Source organism: Thalia democratica, chromosome 1, assembly GCF_965202585.1.
Source record: "Thalia democratica chromosome 1, ktThaDemo2.hap1.1, whole genome shotgun sequence".
NCBI lineage: Eukaryota > Metazoa > Chordata > Thaliacea > Salpida > Salpidae > Thalia > Thalia democratica.
Genome location: NC_139165.1, coordinates 55761879 through 55780940, shown reverse-complemented (window position 1 = coordinate 55780940; position 19062 = coordinate 55761879). Strand labels below are relative to the sequence as shown.

Below are 19062 nucleotides of genomic sequence, written 5' to 3'. Positions count from 1 at the left end.
TTTTCCTGACTTTTTCCGACTTTGTGCAACCCTGATTAACATACACCTTAATTGTTACTATACTTTACTTATTAGCCTTTATCAAATAGAAAAATACTTTGCACAACATAATTGAACAAAGAGCAGGTAACAAATTCACTGAATGTTTGTTTATTGTTTAAATTTCTGAGGGAGAACACTCCGTGGTTATAAAAAACAATAAACTACAGTTTAAAGTAAAAGTTTTTCGTTTTTGAAGTTGTTGTTTCTTATTTAAAAAATTTTTTTATAGGTACAAAAAGCAAAAAAAAACTTTTGTTAACGTCAATTTATTAACGAAGAAAGGTATCATATTTTAAATTAAAAATTATTAATAAAATGTTAATAATTTTTTATTCTTATTTAAAACTCATTTAGAAATACACTACAATATATATTATATAACATTCAGAATATAGTGCTTTTAAGTTGCAAATGCCATTCGAATACAAAAAAATTCTTTATGACAATCGAATTGTTTAGATTTGTTTTTAATTATATCTTTATAAGTAGACAATATTACATAAAATACTTATTCAAATTTATTGAAATTTAACCTCCCTTACTAAATAAATTAATAACAAAAACTAAAAATAACCTTTTTGCTACTTGCCATACTTTCAACATCAGCATCTTCAGCATTTTTGTCGATTTCGACTACTTGGTATATTTTAGCTCGAGTCGGGTTAGTTGGTTTCCTTATCAATTTAGATTTATTGGTGAGTTCTAAAAAAAAAATTTTAAAATACTTCAAAAACTACCTTACAGAAATAATAATTATTATATTTTTATAAAATATTATTGTTCCATTAAAAATTACACAAAAAAATAAGCTTTTTTTTTAATTTTAACGTTATAATAGAAATAATGAAATTATTTTTAATTGTTTATAAAATAAAATTTCTTCAAACAAACCAAGGTCGTAAGTTTTACTAATTTTTCTCATTACAGAATTGCTTGTAACGCTTTCCTGTTTTAAAATATTCATCATTAATCTTTTTTACGGAAATTTAATCATAGTCATAAAAAAACAGTATTTACTTCTAATTTTATTTAAGAATAAACTAGACAAGGGGTTATCAAACTTTAGAAAAACGTGTCTAAATGATCACTGCTAAATAACTATTTGGCAAATAAATAAAAATTATTCAACCATATATCTTTATAATTCAAATTTTTTAATTTTTTTCATTGTTTTCTGTATAAATTTTAAAACGAATAAAAAAATTATAAAAGCTAAAAAAAGTATAAAAGCTAAAAAAAGTAGACTATTTTTAAAACAAATAAAATTGAATTTATACAAATTATTGGATTAATTTATTTTTCTTAATTTTTTTGTGCAAAACAATAAATATATACTGCACACTACTACGAAAATTTGGCAATTTTGAAAAACACTGATCTAGACTAATCAAAGAAATGTTTTCTAATAAAATTTGAGATAAATGAAGTCTAAACAATTTTTATACTTTGAGTAACAAATTACACTAAAATAAAAGTTACAGTAAGTGTAGTGCTTGTTTTTGCAGAAATCAGAGAAGTGTTGTCTGGTACTGCTTCAGCTGTGCTGTAACTCTGATTTAAAATGTTACTTTTTACTGGCTTGCTCACTTTATAAGAACCTATAAATTTGATGTAATGTTAGTTAAAACAACATCAGGAACAAGAAAATAATCAATTATTAAACAACAATAAAATTTAGCAAGTAAATCACTTGCTTGACAAAACGTAAACAAAAACTATACTTTTGTTCTAGCATACGTGTATATTATATTTGTAGATTAAATAATTTATTTCTCTGGTTTAAACAAACTTAGACTTTTTTTAGTTATTTTTTGCGTAACAAAATTTTTCAGTAGGTCACTAAGGTTAAAATATGTAAAAATACAAACTTTCGTAACTTTTTATGAACAAATTGTAGTTAAAATAAATATGAAGCTAAAATAGCCAATGTAAACCTTAATTATTTTTTTCTTACTTATATGAATAATTTTGATATTTTTCTACTACTTTAATGCTGTAGACTTTCTCTACTTTCTCGCATAAATCAGCAGCAGAAAACAGAATAATTTTAAATTGAGAATGACAAATTATCACTATATACTTAAAAACTAGAAGTACTCTTTAAGAACAAAAATTTCAAATTATCAAAGTTTAAAACTAAGTTTAAAAAGTTCTGAAATTAATTTTGATAAATAAGTCAATTCCGTTTATGAAGTGTAGTGATACATTATCATATTTTATATAAAAACTCTGCATCTCGGATATCATAAGAAATCCTATTTCAACATTTTTGTTATTTGTTTGTATTTTTGCAATTGAGCAATACAATTTTCTAGTCTTTTTAAACCAACATAAAGAAAAACAAACTTACTTAAAAAGTAAAAAACTGATGTTTTTAAGTACCTGTCTAAAGCTATTGTCTGCTCGCTAAATTTTAATTTGGTTATCGGATCGAGCAATATTGAAAATAAACTATTGTCTGAACAAAAAGGTATCAAAAGCTAGACTATAAGTTTTACATTTTCTACTTTGTTGATTTTTTTTTGACAACTTTAATTTAACTTAAACTAAAAAAATTTATAATTACTATAGCAATTTTTTCAAACTTTTTCAATACAAACAGGATGTTTTTTTGAGTTTTATCTTTCAACATCTGATACAGACGACTAGTTTCAATACAAAAACAATTTTATGTAATTTGTATTTAGATTCAAAAATTTTAAACTGCTAATTTCAAGCAGAATAGGGGCTTCAAATGCTTAGCTAAATAATCAAAATATATTTCTTTTCAGTAATAATAAGTTTTTCTAAAATTTGTCTTAAGAAAAATAGATATTTTATGATATATGGCTGACTACTAGTAAAACAATTTAAAAACAAATATATTAGTAATAAAATAGCATACCATTGTGAGAAACTTGAGACTCACTAAAAAATGAAGAACTTTGCTGGGATGAACAAATTTGTTGAGAACTGTTTATCTTGCTTTCCTATGTTAAAAATGCCAACTGGTCAAATAGGTTTAAACCAAAGTATATAATTTCTAAAAGTCGTTAATTGATTCAGTTTATAGAATTTTATAGCAAGTTATTTTCAAAAGGGACACGAATTTACATGGATAAGAAACTTAATAAAACTATTATTAATAATAAAAACTAATATTTTACTAAACTTTATCATAATAGTAACTTTCCTTTGGAATTCGTTGTTAAAAATATAAACTTATTGTTTTACATATATAAGTATATACAAAAAAATAGTTGAAAACTGTGCGAACAACATTGAAAAAAAGGAATTTACAATTATTTTATTCTATAATAAAACATTTTAGTTATCTACTTAAGCTCATAGTATGATTAAAGCATTTTTCTACAAAATTTTACATTAATTCTTATATATATGTATTAGGTAAAATATCAATTAAGACAACCGACCAAGAAAAAAAAAAGTAATGAAACAGTTTAGCATTTGAACGTAAATTTTCCAAACTTATTTAGACTGGCAGAAAGGGAAAGACAACTAAATTCAAATGAAATGGTGACCTACAAACGACCACAAACACTGCCAACAGTGTTATAATTAAAATAGTAATAACAGTAATAATTCAAGATTCGAACACAAAATTTTGCAACTTTAGACATTCCTCAATTTAGACTAAGATTTTCCTAATCATTGTTGGTAGGCGATCATTTTAGCTTATAGACAGATGAAACGAAGATTAGTTGTAACTGCGTAGCCTACTAATAATAGAACTAGTCTAGTGTCTTTTTTTTGCAAATTAGTTAGTTAGACATGACCCTTGGAAATATCATAAAAATTTTAATTTTTGGAAATTGAAATGTTACATAACTGCTAAGGACATATTTTATATTATTTTTTCAGAGTGCTAGCTTACTTCTTAGTTTTAAAAATAACTTTGATTTCATCAATAGTGATACACTCACATTATGTTAGTCCACTCTCACTAACAACTTCACTCACCTCTTTGAAAATGATACTTGAACGCTCCAATTGAAAAGTACATTACTAGTAAGAAAGTTAATAAATCTACACAAAATTTAAAAAATCCGAAACTGCTTTTAATAATTCATAAACTTTAAAATGCAACTATACTTAACATTTTACCTTCAAAAAACCAAATAATTTTGAGAAAAGAAATTCACAATTTAATTGTCTACACAAAAAAAATGTTTTTTTTAATTAAGAAAATTTCAAGCATTTGAACCAACAAAAAACTAACATTTTTCAATATTTAGTAAAATTAAGGATATAAAAACTAAATGCTTATTTAGAAAGTAAATTACAATTTGATAATGAACTCAAAAAAAACCTAAAACCTTGAAAAAAAATAAGCATTGTCTTGTAAAAAAAGATCAAATGAGTTTAGGTATTCTAATCACATTCTATCACAATTGACCTGAATATTTTAAACTTCAAGCTAGCCTATATTAGGTCTAATTGTATACATCAACTCTGAATATGGTATTATTTACAAAAGTACTCTTTGTGTTAACATGAATTCTCCTATAAACCTTTTTAAAATACACTATTAAAATAGTTGTTTCAATGAAAACACAAAGATATTAAAAAATAACATAGTAAAATAAAATAGTTGTACGTTACGCTTTACAAATCATATTTTATAACTATTGTTTTATAAAAAGCTTTAATGATTAGACGTCATGAAAATAGTCAAGGCATTATATTTAAAAAAATTAAAATGTTCAAATCAACGTATAAAAACTTGAAGCATGAACTATAATGTCATATTTTTAAAACATACAAGTTTAAACTAAGTTTTGCAAAAAGATCAATTTTGTAAAAAAAATAATACAAACGTATAGATCAGAAATCAATAACTGCAGCCCAGTGGAACCTTTAACTAAAAACGCATTTTATTTAAACGATAAAAAGAAAAAACGTTTGTAGTAAAAACTTACAATTAGATCAAATGTTAATAGTTACTCTTTACCATTGTTCTTTTATTGCTTATTTTTTGATATTTTTGTTTTATGAAATTATTTTTATAAAAGTTATTACAATAATTTTAGAAACTGCGTCCAGCGAAAACTTTTTTTATATAGTGCGGCACGCGAGCAACTTTTTCTAAGAAAAATGGCTCGCAACTTAAAAAAGGCTGCTCACCTCTGGTATGAATAATCAAGTAACTGTCAAATTCATAGGAGACTCAAGTTTTACTAAATGTCAACACTTTTTTTGAAGTAGAGACTAAATTTCAAGACATACTCCTTTAATAGACTTAAAACTTTACTTCATTAGATTACTTAAAATCAAAAAAATGGATATTCTGGTCAATATTTCCACCAAAATTCTTTTTTTTTTTGAAAAAAAAAACTTTTTGCTTTTTATTTTCTGTTCTTAAATGAAAAATAATACTTAATCAACAAAATATTTAGTAAGAAAAGAATGAAAATTTTAATAATATTGGTTGAAAAAGAAAAAATAAAGAAAAGTTAGAAATAAAAAAGTTTTCTTTTTTTATACTAGTTTGTGACTTCTATACGGATCCTTTAATTAGGTTAAAAACTGTAAAAATTATTTCAAAATTGAGTTAAAATACTACAAAATTAATACCAACTTAAAAAAAACTTACTAATTCAATTTAAACACTAAAACTGTTGTTACATTGACAGCAATTGATTTTAAGTTTCAAAATCAAATGAAAGCACAAAAACTGTCACGTTTTTAAACCTGTACAAACTTTATATAAACTACTATATTATAACAAAATTTTCAATTAATTTTTGAAATATAAAATTTAAAACATTATTGATCATAGCTTGTTAATTTACTTTTTATTTTTTCAAAATTATTAACGCTCTGTCCAGTTACAGCAGAAACAAGCAAAAGCATACTAAAATAAAATTGTTAAGATTATCAACATAAAAAGTTTCAAAAATAATACTAATTTCTAAAATATGAAAAGTAAACATATCAAAAGAATAAATTTAATTACGTAATTAGTTGGGTATTTACATTGGAGTTGTTTTCTAGTGATCTTAAAATTATTGTTGTAAAATCCGATGCATTTATCAGTAAGTCAAATTTTTTCATTGTAATTTAAAAACTTGTAACTATACCTTATAAAACATAATTATATATAAAAAGGACTTGCACTTGTACAGTAAAAACTTAATTCAATTACAAAGTAACCTACATGTCGGCTTTTTCGTCTAATTTGAAAGAACTTCATAAAAGAGGAAACAATTTCTTTAGCATCATTTCGGCTTCTTTCAAACTCTATATAAATTAATCTTCCTTCGCAATCTGGTAAGTTTTCATCATACTCTTTTAAAGGAAGTTCAATTTCTAATGTAATAGTGATAACCTTTTCGTACTCTGCAGTTAAAAATTTCTAAGGTACAATACTATTTTTCTGATCATGTATACAAATATATTTTAATTCTTGTATAGAACATTGTATTAACAACGTTTTAAAATAAGTAGTAAGTTTATTTAGGGTTTAATTATTTACAACGTGATTTAAACTAAAATTCCAATTATTTTTTTCTACATTACATTATTTGAAATTTTTACCTTATTAACTATTTTACTTGTAACTCTAACAATAAGTTATTAAATTCAAAATTATGATTAATTTTCATTTATTTAAACAATAGTCTTTAAAAATAAATCAAACTTTTAATCAAAGGCTTTGTTATTGTATTCTTTTTCAGTGAAAACGCAAATGAATCTTCCTGAAAAAAAAAGCATAAGATGTAAACTCCAGCTATATTAAGCTACATTATCAGTAATTTTAAATACATAAACTTAATATATAGATGATAGATAGATGATGTTAAACTATATAAAATATTCTTTAAGTTTGGAGTATTGAAATTACTCAACTTTTATTATAACAAAGTAGTTAAAGTACATTTTTAATTAAACTAAGTTAAAGTAAACTAGTTCACTAAAGTTTAAAACTAAACTTTTTAAAAAAATTCTAGAAAACTATAACAAAAATATGAAATTTAATTTATTTAGGCACTAATTAAAAAAGTTAAAACCACAAGCTTCAAAAATTACAAAGCTGCAAAGAAAATTAAAATAGTCTACCTTAACAAAGTCATTAACTGTTTAGTTTTTATATTCAGATACATACTTATACTGCTGACATACTGCAGTAGATTTCAATGAAACTTACAAAAATATTTGTAGTAAAGAATTTTTATTATACTTAATATAATAGACCAAAAGATTTCTGGAATTTTTTCAGTTTTTTTAATTTTCTTCACTTGTCCCTTTTTAGTTTAAATTTTAAATTTAGATAAAAAATGAGATTTTATTATTTAAGACTTCTTAGAAAATATTGTAGATCTATTCAACATATTTTTTTTATTTAAATGCAACGTACTTAAATATTTTTATTTCATCTCTTTAAGTATTTTTATAGATCTAATTTAAGCACTTGGCATTGGTATAAAATAAACAGCGTTGCTAGTAGCAATAAATACTAATTTTAAAGCTTTTTTCTATTTAACAATAATGATCTGACTAGAAGATAACAAATTTTACAACTATTTTCTAAAATGTTAAATACAACGTCAGCAACTTTATATGTTGGTAACTGTCACTTTTATTTCATATTACAACCTCTTGTCAATATCATAGAGTATTTTAATTATATAACATAGCTATTGATAACAATATTATCTTGAATATTAAATATACTTAGCTTCTGTAAAAAATCTCAATTAAAACAAATATATATGTGTCTATAAAAATTAAGGTGATTATTTAAACTTAATCACTTTCTACAGAGCCAACTTTAAGGGCTTTTAAATAATTTATTAGGAAAATGCAATTTTGAAAACTCCAGAACATATGTTTCATAAAGACAAAAAATGATTGTCTTTAATCTTTAGCTGGTTCAATTTAAAATAAAAAGCACTTGGTAAACAGAGATGCAAAAGTTATACAAAAAAACAAAAGACAATATGACGTAAGAATTGAATATTTTACATTACAAATATTCGGTGCAAAAATTGATTTTCCATCTGACTAAACAAACAACTTATATATATATATATATATATATGTACATTAAAAATATTTATGTTGAAGAAATATATCCGATAGTTTATTGTTTATTTTTTAGGTATTATTGTCAAGGTATATCTAACTAAAAACAATAATAATATACAATTAATATTTTGTGAGTTTAATAGCTGAAATTTATTTTTTACATAAACATTGCAAAAACTAGCATTAAATATTTAATACCTGATTACTTGCTGAAGTGTGAAAGCAAACTTTTTTACTTCCAAAACTGAAATCAATCCAGGAGTATTCGTCTTGGAGAAAAGTTTTATTATCTAACTGAAGCTTGGTGTATTTAAACGAAAAAACCCTTAAAAAAATAATTTTTAATTAAATGATACTAGTGACATAGAAGGTCTAAGCAATTTTTTAACAACACTTATTCTAATATAAAACATTTTGAATAAAGTTACATTTTATATGTACTAAATTTTATATAAAAAAATTCAAAGCTTTCAAGATACATGCATAAAAAGTAGTTTTCTTTTAAATTTTAATTGTACTTTAAACTATTAAACAAAACCTTACTTTGTAGTAAATTAGTAAAACAAAATTAATTTTTTTTAATAAGAGTCCTTGATAATATAGCAGGTGTATTTGTGAAGAGTAGTTTTTATTTCAAATTTATAGTTTTAAACGTTTATATACATACTAGGGGCTTTTAATATTTTAATTTCAAATAATATTTTTTAACTTGTTGAGCATAGTACTCCAGAAAATAATACTCATAAGAAGAGCAACTAGTAACAATAAGTAGACATAAAACTGTAACATTGTCGCCCTTACTTTAAACCAGTGGTCGTCAAGGTGTACACTGGTGCACACTAGTGTACACGAAACTTTTTTTGGGGTGAGATTTATATAATTCTTTGAGATTACACAAAAAATACATAGAATTATATTAAGTATGTAGTTAATATTTAATAAAGCATTTAAAGAAACCTGTACTGGGGATTTTGTAGTAACTGCGGAGAAGTGTTCAATTAATAAGTATGTAAAACAAATCAAAAAAACTAAAATATTATTGTAAAAATAAGACTTTTATGGAGAAATGCACTAATAAAAACTGTTACGTAGTCCCACCACTAGCGGCGCGTATTAAAATTAGATCTTGGGGTGTACCGATTTTATTTTTTGCAGCTTGGTGTACACAGAATTTTATTAGCTTTACGACCACTGTTTTAAACAATACAACGTACATGATGGCTAGAGAGCTTAAAAAACACTTGCTTAATATAGTATTTAAGAAATTGTTAGTTTTTTTCTTGTTAATCATGTTAAGTATTTTTTGAGGTACAAGAAGTGTTTTTGCAACATGTATAAAAACATGTTGGAACTGTTTTTTTGAATATTTTATGACCATAAGTAAAAAACGTTTTTTTTAATAAAATTGTAGTTGAAAACTACTTCCGACATATTTCTATAAACTTAATAAGCATTAAACTAAAAAAGTATTTCTAATAAATATTTAGATAGATTTTAATGAAATAGTTATATTTTTAATTTTTGTTTGAACCTTCCAAAAAGAACCAAAATTAACTCTAGAACTTTGATTGCATCTCAAAAGCTACTTAATTTTTTTTTGTTGTATTAAGTAACTGGTAACTTAGTTATTTATGAAAAAACAAGAACATAAAATATTAGTGACTTATTTCCTATACCCTTATTGTATTTTTAAAATATAGTGAGTTTTATTCTATTTATATTTATCAATATATGTAGTTTTGTATTCACAATTGTTTAGCATAAGTTTAATTGCAGAATAACTAAAAAGTTGATAAACTTAAAAACGAAATTGTGTTTAAGCTTTTAAAACACTTAAAATTTTAAACATTTAATAGAACCTGCAGTTTGGAGCTTGTTTGTTGACCTCAATCAAAAAAGCACGTGTCACCTGAAAAAAAAAGGTTAAGGATTTGTTTAATAATTAACATTACAAAAATATAAACAAATTAATATAACTTACTATTGGAAAGTTTTTACAAGACACTTGGACAAAGAGTTCAGTCAACTTCTTATTGTTGTTATTAAAACTAAGCGCACACTGTTGACGTTTTGCTGAAGGTATACATCTTATGACGACTTCTACTATTTCGCTTTGCGTCTCATAGTCTCCCATTTGTTGCAAATTCGATACCAAATGTTTTCTGATTAGTAGTATACATTGTTTAATTAAAAAATTAAGTCTAAACATTTGTTGTGTTTAAACCACAAATGAATTAATAAAACTTACATATACTATACTTATTTTAAATCAAATTATACACAATAAATAATTTTTGCATCATATTTAATAACTTTTAAACTATTCTGGATAGGTTTATACAAGTTTTATCTTAAAAATTGGTCATTACAATTTAAATAAAAACTACTGTTTTAAACTAACAGGTCGTTTTGATTATTTTGAAAATGTTCTCGAACTATGTAGGAAGGTTCTTTGGGCATGCTTGACAAAATAAAGTTTACATTGCTCAGAATCTAACAAGTGATTATTAGGGATTTAACAAAACTTCATATATTTCTTTAATTAAAAGCTAAAATTTTAGTTGTTTATTTGTTCACTTTTTTTATTTAAACTCGAAAAAATATAACCTCATAACAAATATCACTATCTGAAAAACACATCTGTACAAGCTTAAAAAATTTTGACAGCTTGGCTATGAACCACTTGCAGTTATCTTTTACTAAAGGTATTATTTCACACATTGTTTGAAGAAAAAGTTCTAGCAATTCAAGGTCTTCAATGACATCGTGATCATCTTTTATTAGACGGTTGTATATCACGGAAAAAATCTGGTCTGTATGAAAAACGATTATTAATTAAAACTGAAAATAAAAGCATAAATTAATAACTTAAACTATTCATTTTATGTAAGTATTTCGAAAATCAAAAAAAAAAAATCATTAAAACAAAAACTTAACATTAATTAAAGTAAAAACTTATATATTTTAAAAAGTTAGTGACAACTTAAACTTAAACATATATAAGCGATCATGTTATTTTTCAAGCAATTGGGTGTATAAGTTGCATACTTAAAAATTTGTTTACTAAAAAGATGACAGAAAAAACTTCATAAAGTTAACATTTTCAACATAATGAACTTAAAACTAATTTATCTAAAAATTGAAGTCATTTACTTCAAAGAAAAATAACAACTGATTAGATACAAGCATTATAAATACTGATAATGTATTTTTACTTTATAGACATTAAAACCATAAGGTACAAAGGTAGTTTTGATGTAGTGAACTTGTATAAAAACTGTGTTTCTCAAAATTTTCATGTGTGTAAACTGTATATCAAAATAGCTTTATAATGAAATTTACTGTATTGTAAGTTAAAACAAACAATGCACTAATGTTTTAAATAAAATAAAAATAGTGTAAAAAAAAACATTTAAATCACCATTGATAAAATTATAACTTAGCATGATTAAACTTTTTTTTTAATTTAATTAGTAAGAGGAAGTATTTTAAAACGTATAAACATTTATATGAATATAGACAGGTACTAATAGCTTTTTATTCGAACTTTAAATTAAAAGTATTACCTATAAGATAACTTAGAAAATAAAGGGCAACAAGTTACAAACCTAACTTAATGAAACGAATAAAATAAACTTAAATAAACAATTGAATAAAATATAAAAAGAAAGGATACAATATTTTTTATTTTAGCAAAATAATTATTTTTAGTTCTTATTTAGGTTAAAGCACAGTTTTTTACAATTTACTTGCTTATCAAAAACCAAGTGTTTAGCAAAAAAGTAATAAAAACATTTAAGTCAACCTATAAATAGTTTACTAAAATAACAGATCAATGTACAATAAAAATGGAATATATATTTTTTTTTTATTAACCAATTACATTTAGAAGACCGGTATTTATTAATCTTTGAATCCCTTTTGGATTGTTTTGGTTACATAAATGCATTATAAGTCTAAAAACTGGTTTTAATCTCATCAACTGCTTTGACTTCAGGATCTGTTTATAAAAACAAATTATTTACTACAAATTAACTTCAATTTAAAACTTAAACAGAATGTTACTTCTAAAATAAAGAGGTGCACGCTAAACATGCTTAAGATATTAAGATTTTTGATAGAATATATTTAGTTATCCACTTTCTAAACACAAAGAAACAGCTCAGTAAGTTTATAAACAATCAAATTTCAGTTTTAATATTGCTTTTAATTATGTACAAGATATACTACTAGTTGTAATAAAAGTGTGAATAAGATTTTATCAAACACAGTAAAGTGTAATTCCGTAAGTAATTTTCTTGAAATCAATAGTGAACCAAACGGGATGTTGATTAGAAAATGATTAAATTAAATATATTTCTATTGATGACCCCACTAATAGGAAAAATACAGACTAGCACTAAAATTTAAATATTTTTTTTTAAATAGTTATGTTATACTATTTTTTATCCTACATCATAGCTATTTTCCTCATTAACTACAAATTTGTATAGTTCAGGGTTTAAATATTATTACATTTTTAGGAAGTTTAGCTGGTCAGTGGGCAATAAATAGCATTAGGAAGAAGAGGGAAGATTTTTAATTTGTGGGATTATTTTATGAATTAGTATTATCAGAATGTTAAGTTTAATGTTTGATATAAATTACCTAAGATAAAGTTTTAAAAACTTTTTAACCAGCAGAGAAAATTTATTATTAGAGTGTTTATTTTAATTAAAAAACTTGCTTATGCTGTAACCAAAAAAACTAGTCTGAACTAGTAATAATTTTTTTTAGCATATATTGAATTTATATACACATTTAGTAAGAGTTTTTCTTATCGAAATTATGAAATAAATACATCAGTTCTTTAATACAAAATCATTCAAATATAGTCTTTTGGCTTAAGCAAAGTAGTTCAGTTTCAATTTTCAATAACTCAAATTACTAATAATAAATTTTAAAAAAATAAAATAAAAAATAAAATTTCTTGGTAGATAGTTAATTTAAGTAATACTTTTTTTTAACTTTCACATGGAACAAAAATAATAATTTACAAATACAAACGTACAAAAAAATATGCTGACTGATTTACAAAAAAAATGCATTAACTTACTATTACAAACTTTTTAATAAATAATGAACTTGACCACATAACTATAAACAACAGCATCCGAGATAACCTACAATCTCATCAGGCAGGCATAGTCAGTATTGAGATCATACCAAGCAGGCTTAAATACAAAGTACTTAAGCAAACGCTTGTGGGTCAAGTTGAAAAAACTGTTGTTGTTGGTCGTGTGGTGAAGTTCATTATTTTTTATTGATGGCGCAAAACATCTCAACTTTGTTGATTATGGCTGAAATCAGGGTTGCCACTCGTTTTTTCAAAAATTTTTCTAGGTTTTCCAAATTTATTCAAAAAGGAGGTTTTTTAAAGTACACATTTTTGGGTCTATTTTTAGTTTAAAGTCAAGTTTAAGGTAAGAAACTGTTATATAATATAAAAACATTGAAAAGATACTGTAAAGCACTTCAAATATGTTTTTTAATAAAAAAAATTTTGATGATGACAAATTTTTTTTATTTATATGAAAAATTTTTTGAATCAAATCAAAATTTTACTACTGAACATGTGAAAATTGTTTTAATTCTAGGTTTTTGCAGGTTTTTTAAGCAATTTTTGTTCAAAATTCCAGTTTTTTTTTGCCTAAATTGTCAAACTCCAGGTTTTTTCAACGATTCCAGGTAAAGTGGCAACTCTGTGAAATAAATACTGGTTTAAACTGTTTTATTGAAAAATAAATTTACAAATTTACCAGGCTCTATGACAAATACGCACTAAAAAATAAGTTTAAATTACAAATTACTTGTAGAACATTTCTTCTGAGACATGGTTCAAACTTTATAGAACAGCATTGAAAATGACTAGCATCTGCAGAGTTAAGAAAAATATCAATTTCTTCAAGTCCATTTGGTTTGCTCAGCAATTTTTCCAGCTATAAGTATTGTGAGAATTGTTTATGCTTTTTTAGTATAAAATATAAATCAAGTTGTAAAGTGTTTCTAATGAAAAAAAAATTGCACGTTAATAATACACTTAAGTTAAAAGTTTTGAGTGGAAGCATATTTTTTTTTTAATACTTGAAAAATATATCAGTATTATAAGCTATAATTATTGCATAGATTAAAATTAATTAATAAATTGTAAGCTTTGTTCAGTAGAAATAAAATGTGAATTTAACATTTTTCTTTACTTTCTAAAACTTAAACTACTGAAAAATTTTTGAGGAGATTTTGTTATGATGTGGAAAGATTTTTTAACTTTATTTTGACTTAGAAAAGGATATAATAAATGGTATACTCACAATTCCTACCCATTTTTTTATTCCTTTTTATTTATTTTTTTTTATTTTTTACTATTGCTTTTACCCCTAACCCTTACCATTGGTCAGTAAGTGGTTCTCAGATTTTATTTGGTGGGAATTGTGCCCAGATTGGAACTGAGCGGTTCCCATAATAAATATTTTAGCTATAAATTATATTTTTAATTTGTTTTAAATCAACCATTTAAACCAAAATATTATTCGAAAAGTAACATAAGTAACAAATGTTTACTTAAGTTTACATAACTTCCATTTATTTTGTTCAAAAACTTTTTCAGATTTGTTTATAACAAAACGAAAATAGATAAAATATATTTAGCAAAGATGACTAGTATAATGTTACTGGGGTTTGAAAGCATTTGAAACTACTTCAAAGGTTATTGTTTATTTAAAAATATAAAATTATAAAAAAAAAATTTAATCTAAATTAAAATTTATTTCAGTAATTTGTAAATAATAAACCTGAACATTCTTTGAATTTGAAGTCATAATATTATCAGAACTCTTTCCTGGCTCTAAAACTGTCTTTTTGAATTATGCTTTTAATCTATTTTAAGCTAAAATTTTTATTTTAACTATAGATAGTTATAAAAATTTAATTAAATTTATGCAAAAATTTAAACTATTTCAAAACAGATTAACTATATTTTTTTATTATACACACTAATAAACAAAGCTTTTTAAATTATTCAATATCTATCTAAAGAAACTTATTGATACTACAGTTTTTTTCAATTTATTTATTTAAAAGTTAAACTTTCAGCAACTTTTCTAATACAAGAATTTAATTTAATTCAAAACCTAAAATATACAAATACTTTTTTATTATGGTATGAAGATATTAAAACTATATTTAGGTTTTCTGATCAGAAGAAAAAATTTAGTTTTTCAAAGTGTCACCTAAAGTATTTTTTACGAATTCTAAAAGTTTTTCAATTTGCTTGAAATCATTCATATCACATTCAAGTGCTTTTTCAACAACTTTATCACATTTATCAAGGTATGAAGATGAGCTCTTGTAAATAAACTTTTCTAGTGGAGCATCTTCTATTAAGAGCTTAGAAACTTGCTGACCTCTTTTTACAATATGCTCTGGTATACCAGTTTCAATTGCTATCTCTGAAGAGTTAACTCTACTACTCACACCTTCAACTAACTTATATAGAAAAACTAGCTCACCAAGCTCGTTAGTTATAGTTTCCATTGTCAAAAATTTTAATAAAGTTGAATTTAGTAATTTGCAGGCCTTAGTGTAATGAGTATTAGCAATTATATATGGAGAATTAGGAGAATCTAACCAATATGAAATAACTGATAAAAACAGACTCTGACCATCTAATGCAGAAGTTCCTTTGCCAAACTCATCAATTAATACCAGTGAATTTTCAGTAGCTTTATTTACTGCCTGTGACATTTGAGCTAAATCACTTGCAAATGAAGATAAGCCTGTGGAAATTGAATCAACACTCTTAATTTTGGAGAAAATTCTATTAATTTTTCCTATTTTAGCAGATTTAGCAGGAACATAACTACCAATGAAAGTCATGTAGACAATTAAACCTACCTGTTTTAAATAAACACTTTTACCACAAGCATTTGGACCAGTTATGATTTGCACAATACCATCAGTTTCATTTAAGTTAGTATTATTAGCTACAAATAAAGATACAGTATGTTCTTGCAAAGGATGTCTCCCTTCTACTATTTTAATTTCTCTTTTTTCACTTACTTTTGGCTGATTGTAATCAAATTCCTTAGCTGTAACTGCAAAAGATAGTAAACAGTCAAGCTCTGATGTGAGTTTAGACACACTTTGGAGCACATGACAGTACTGGGAAAGAGTGTTTTGAACATCACACAAAATTTCTACTTGGAGATCAGAAATATCTTCTAAAACATCACCATACTCTTCATCCAACTTAGTAGTTAATGGAGTCTTAAAATAAATAGTTTCTGGTGATTCTGCAATAAAAAAAGCACCAGGTAATTCATAAACTCCATCACTAGACTTTACAACTTTCCAATTGTTAGCTTTTACTATGAAAAGTAAATAACCAATGCGCCTAAGATACACAACTTGGCATTCTGTAATAAAATCACTAAAGTTATTTAGCTCCATTTCAGCTATAGTGTGTAAAACACCAGGAATCTTTAAATACTTTTGTCTCAGTTTATCTAAATCTTTAGAAACTCCTGTTTGAATCTGTATACAACCATCTATTCTACTTTGTTCAAAATCAATGGTATTATCAATCATATGAACAATATTATTCAATTCACTAGTAAAATATTTGCAAACATCAATAAATATTTCAGGCAAGTCGTTCTCACTTTCAGATTCTGAAAAAAGAGATCTACAAACATCAGCTATTTTTAATGCACTTAATGAAGTTTTAAACAAACTTTTCCAGTTGCTAACAGTTAATCGTGCACTTTTAAGGCGAGATATTATTCTAGATACATTACATATTAGTTTCAAATTATCATCAAAAACTTGAGTTATTTCATAGTTTTTTGAATCAATAAAAAATTTAATTGCATCATGGCGGCGTTTTAAAACATTTTCATCACTTGTAGGACGATAAAACCAGGATCGCATAAGTTTTTTACCAGCTATAGTAACCGCTCTGTTTAATATCCCAAATAAACTTAAACCTTCCTTGTAAGAGGACTTAACTGTAGATGGGTGAGCAACTTGATAAAAAACTTGGAGCGATTCTAATGTAAGTTTGTCAACAAAAAGCAAATTTTCAAAAGTTACTGTTTCTATTGAAGCTATTGGAGTTTGAGCTTCCTTGCCTTCTAGACCAATTCCAATTCGTTTTTTTTCTAAAAATCTTAACAAACCTCCAAGAGATCTAACTGCACATGCACAGTCAAACGGTAAAATAGAAGTCATGTAAAACTTTTTTTCAATATCTGTCATATCCTTACTCATACCAGGGAGGGTAACGTTTAGAACATTTCTTTTGCATTGTTCAAAACTAAAATCAGATGATGGTAATAATTCTAAAGTGGTTTGTATACCATGTATTTCAGTACTTGAAATACTATTAAAATCAGTTACATTTAAAGCTACTTTAGAAGTACTTGCCATATTGCTTTTAGAACTTGTTAAGAAAGTTTCTGTAGTAGTAGAGCTTGATGTTTCATGAAATTTTTTGCAATACTCATTGCAAAAATCAAACATTTGGCTATTTATTTTATTACATGTAATTAAAATATCAGGTTTAATTTCATTAAATAAGTTTTCAACAACACTAAACGGATGTGAACCAACTGTATCAAGAAGAACTACAATATTAGAACTTTCAGCATCATAGAAAGAAACACTAAATTTGCCATCAAAGTGTATTATTGTAGCATAGACTAGTTGTGAGTTATCATCCAAATATAAACTACTGGTTTCTTTACTTGTTTGCAATTTTTGGAGTACAGCAGGTAACTCTTCTAGTTCGGTCATTTTAATTAAAACTCTAATATGCAAGATTTTATGAAATACAGTAAATACTGCGGAAGTAAGATACAAATAAAATAAAACATGTACAGACGGATAATAAAAACGTAACCTTCAAGTTTTCATTGGTAACCTTTCTAACTTTGGAAGTAACATAAAAACACTTAATTTAAAGTTTTATTTGACTTGAAAAAAATTTCATATAAAAACTTTAGAGGATTTTTTGAATAAGTAAATATGTCGAAAAATTAACTCTTTTGCTGTAAGTTTAATCACATAATATCACAAACAGCCTTATAACAATTATACATTTCTAGGTAGGTATATGTAGTAGAACCAAATGCTGGATCAGGCCAGATCTGGTCATAGGTTACCAAGACCTACTTTATTATGAAAATAGATTTAGTTTAACTATATTTGATTATATTCTATTTGAATAAGCTGTTATACTCATTGAAAATTTCAAAAAATGCGAAAGATTTTAAAATTAGTTTGGTATTTTATTTCAATAGACAGCTTATTTTTAAGCTCAAGGTCAGGAATTAACTAGTTGAAACCTTATAGCCAAATTTTCCGTCCATAAGGTAGATAACAGCTGGAAAATCATTTTATTGAAAAAAATTAAATTAAAATTTTTAGTAAAATTTTTGCAAATAGGCTCTTAATTATTGAATCACTAATGCTCTATTATTGCTTACATTTCAAAATTTTTAGATTAAAATAGTATTTTTATAGTGGTTAATACAGTTATTTAAAAATAACTGTGGCCCACAAACACTTTTTGAGGAAATTTGGCCCACAACTTGCAAAAGGCTGCCTACCCCTGCTGTAGAACATTGTTTTAGTTTTCCCTTCCTAAAAAGAACCTATTGTGCATCCTAACTTTGACTGGTCATAACTCAAAAAACAATTTAAATTTTTTTAAACAATAAAAAGCATCTTGAAGCTTAGAAAAAAATCTATGAAATAAGATCATCTTGTAAAAAACATGGCTTATCCCCCCTATGGCCTTAAAATAGACAAAATACTTGTAATAACCACACTTTAAATTATCAATTTTCATTTGCTTTGATCTTATAATATTTTTTTTAATATTTTGCACTGTTAATCTTATAAATGTACAAACAACATTATATTTATAGTCTTTAAAATGATAAAGTCATTTTGTAA

General features: G+C 24.7%; 1 protein-coding gene across 1 annotated transcript in view; it reads right to left on the bottom strand.

Moving 5' to 3' along the window:
• The window catches only part of LOC145837780 (mutS protein homolog 5-like), a 41937-nt gene extending 24039 nt beyond the window's left edge, over nucleotides 1–17898 (bottom strand). Inside the window, exons 1-3 of the mRNA XM_082945227.1 lie at nucleotides 15352–17898; nucleotides 934–988; nucleotides 617–744 (exon numbers count right to left, since the gene is read on the bottom strand). Of these exons, the coding sequence (XP_082801353.1) occupies nucleotides 617–744; nucleotides 934–988; nucleotides 15352–17898 (2730 nt within the window). The remainder of the gene's footprint in view (nucleotides 1–616; nucleotides 745–933; nucleotides 989–15351) is intronic.
• Nucleotides 17899–19062: the final 1164 nt, after the last annotated feature.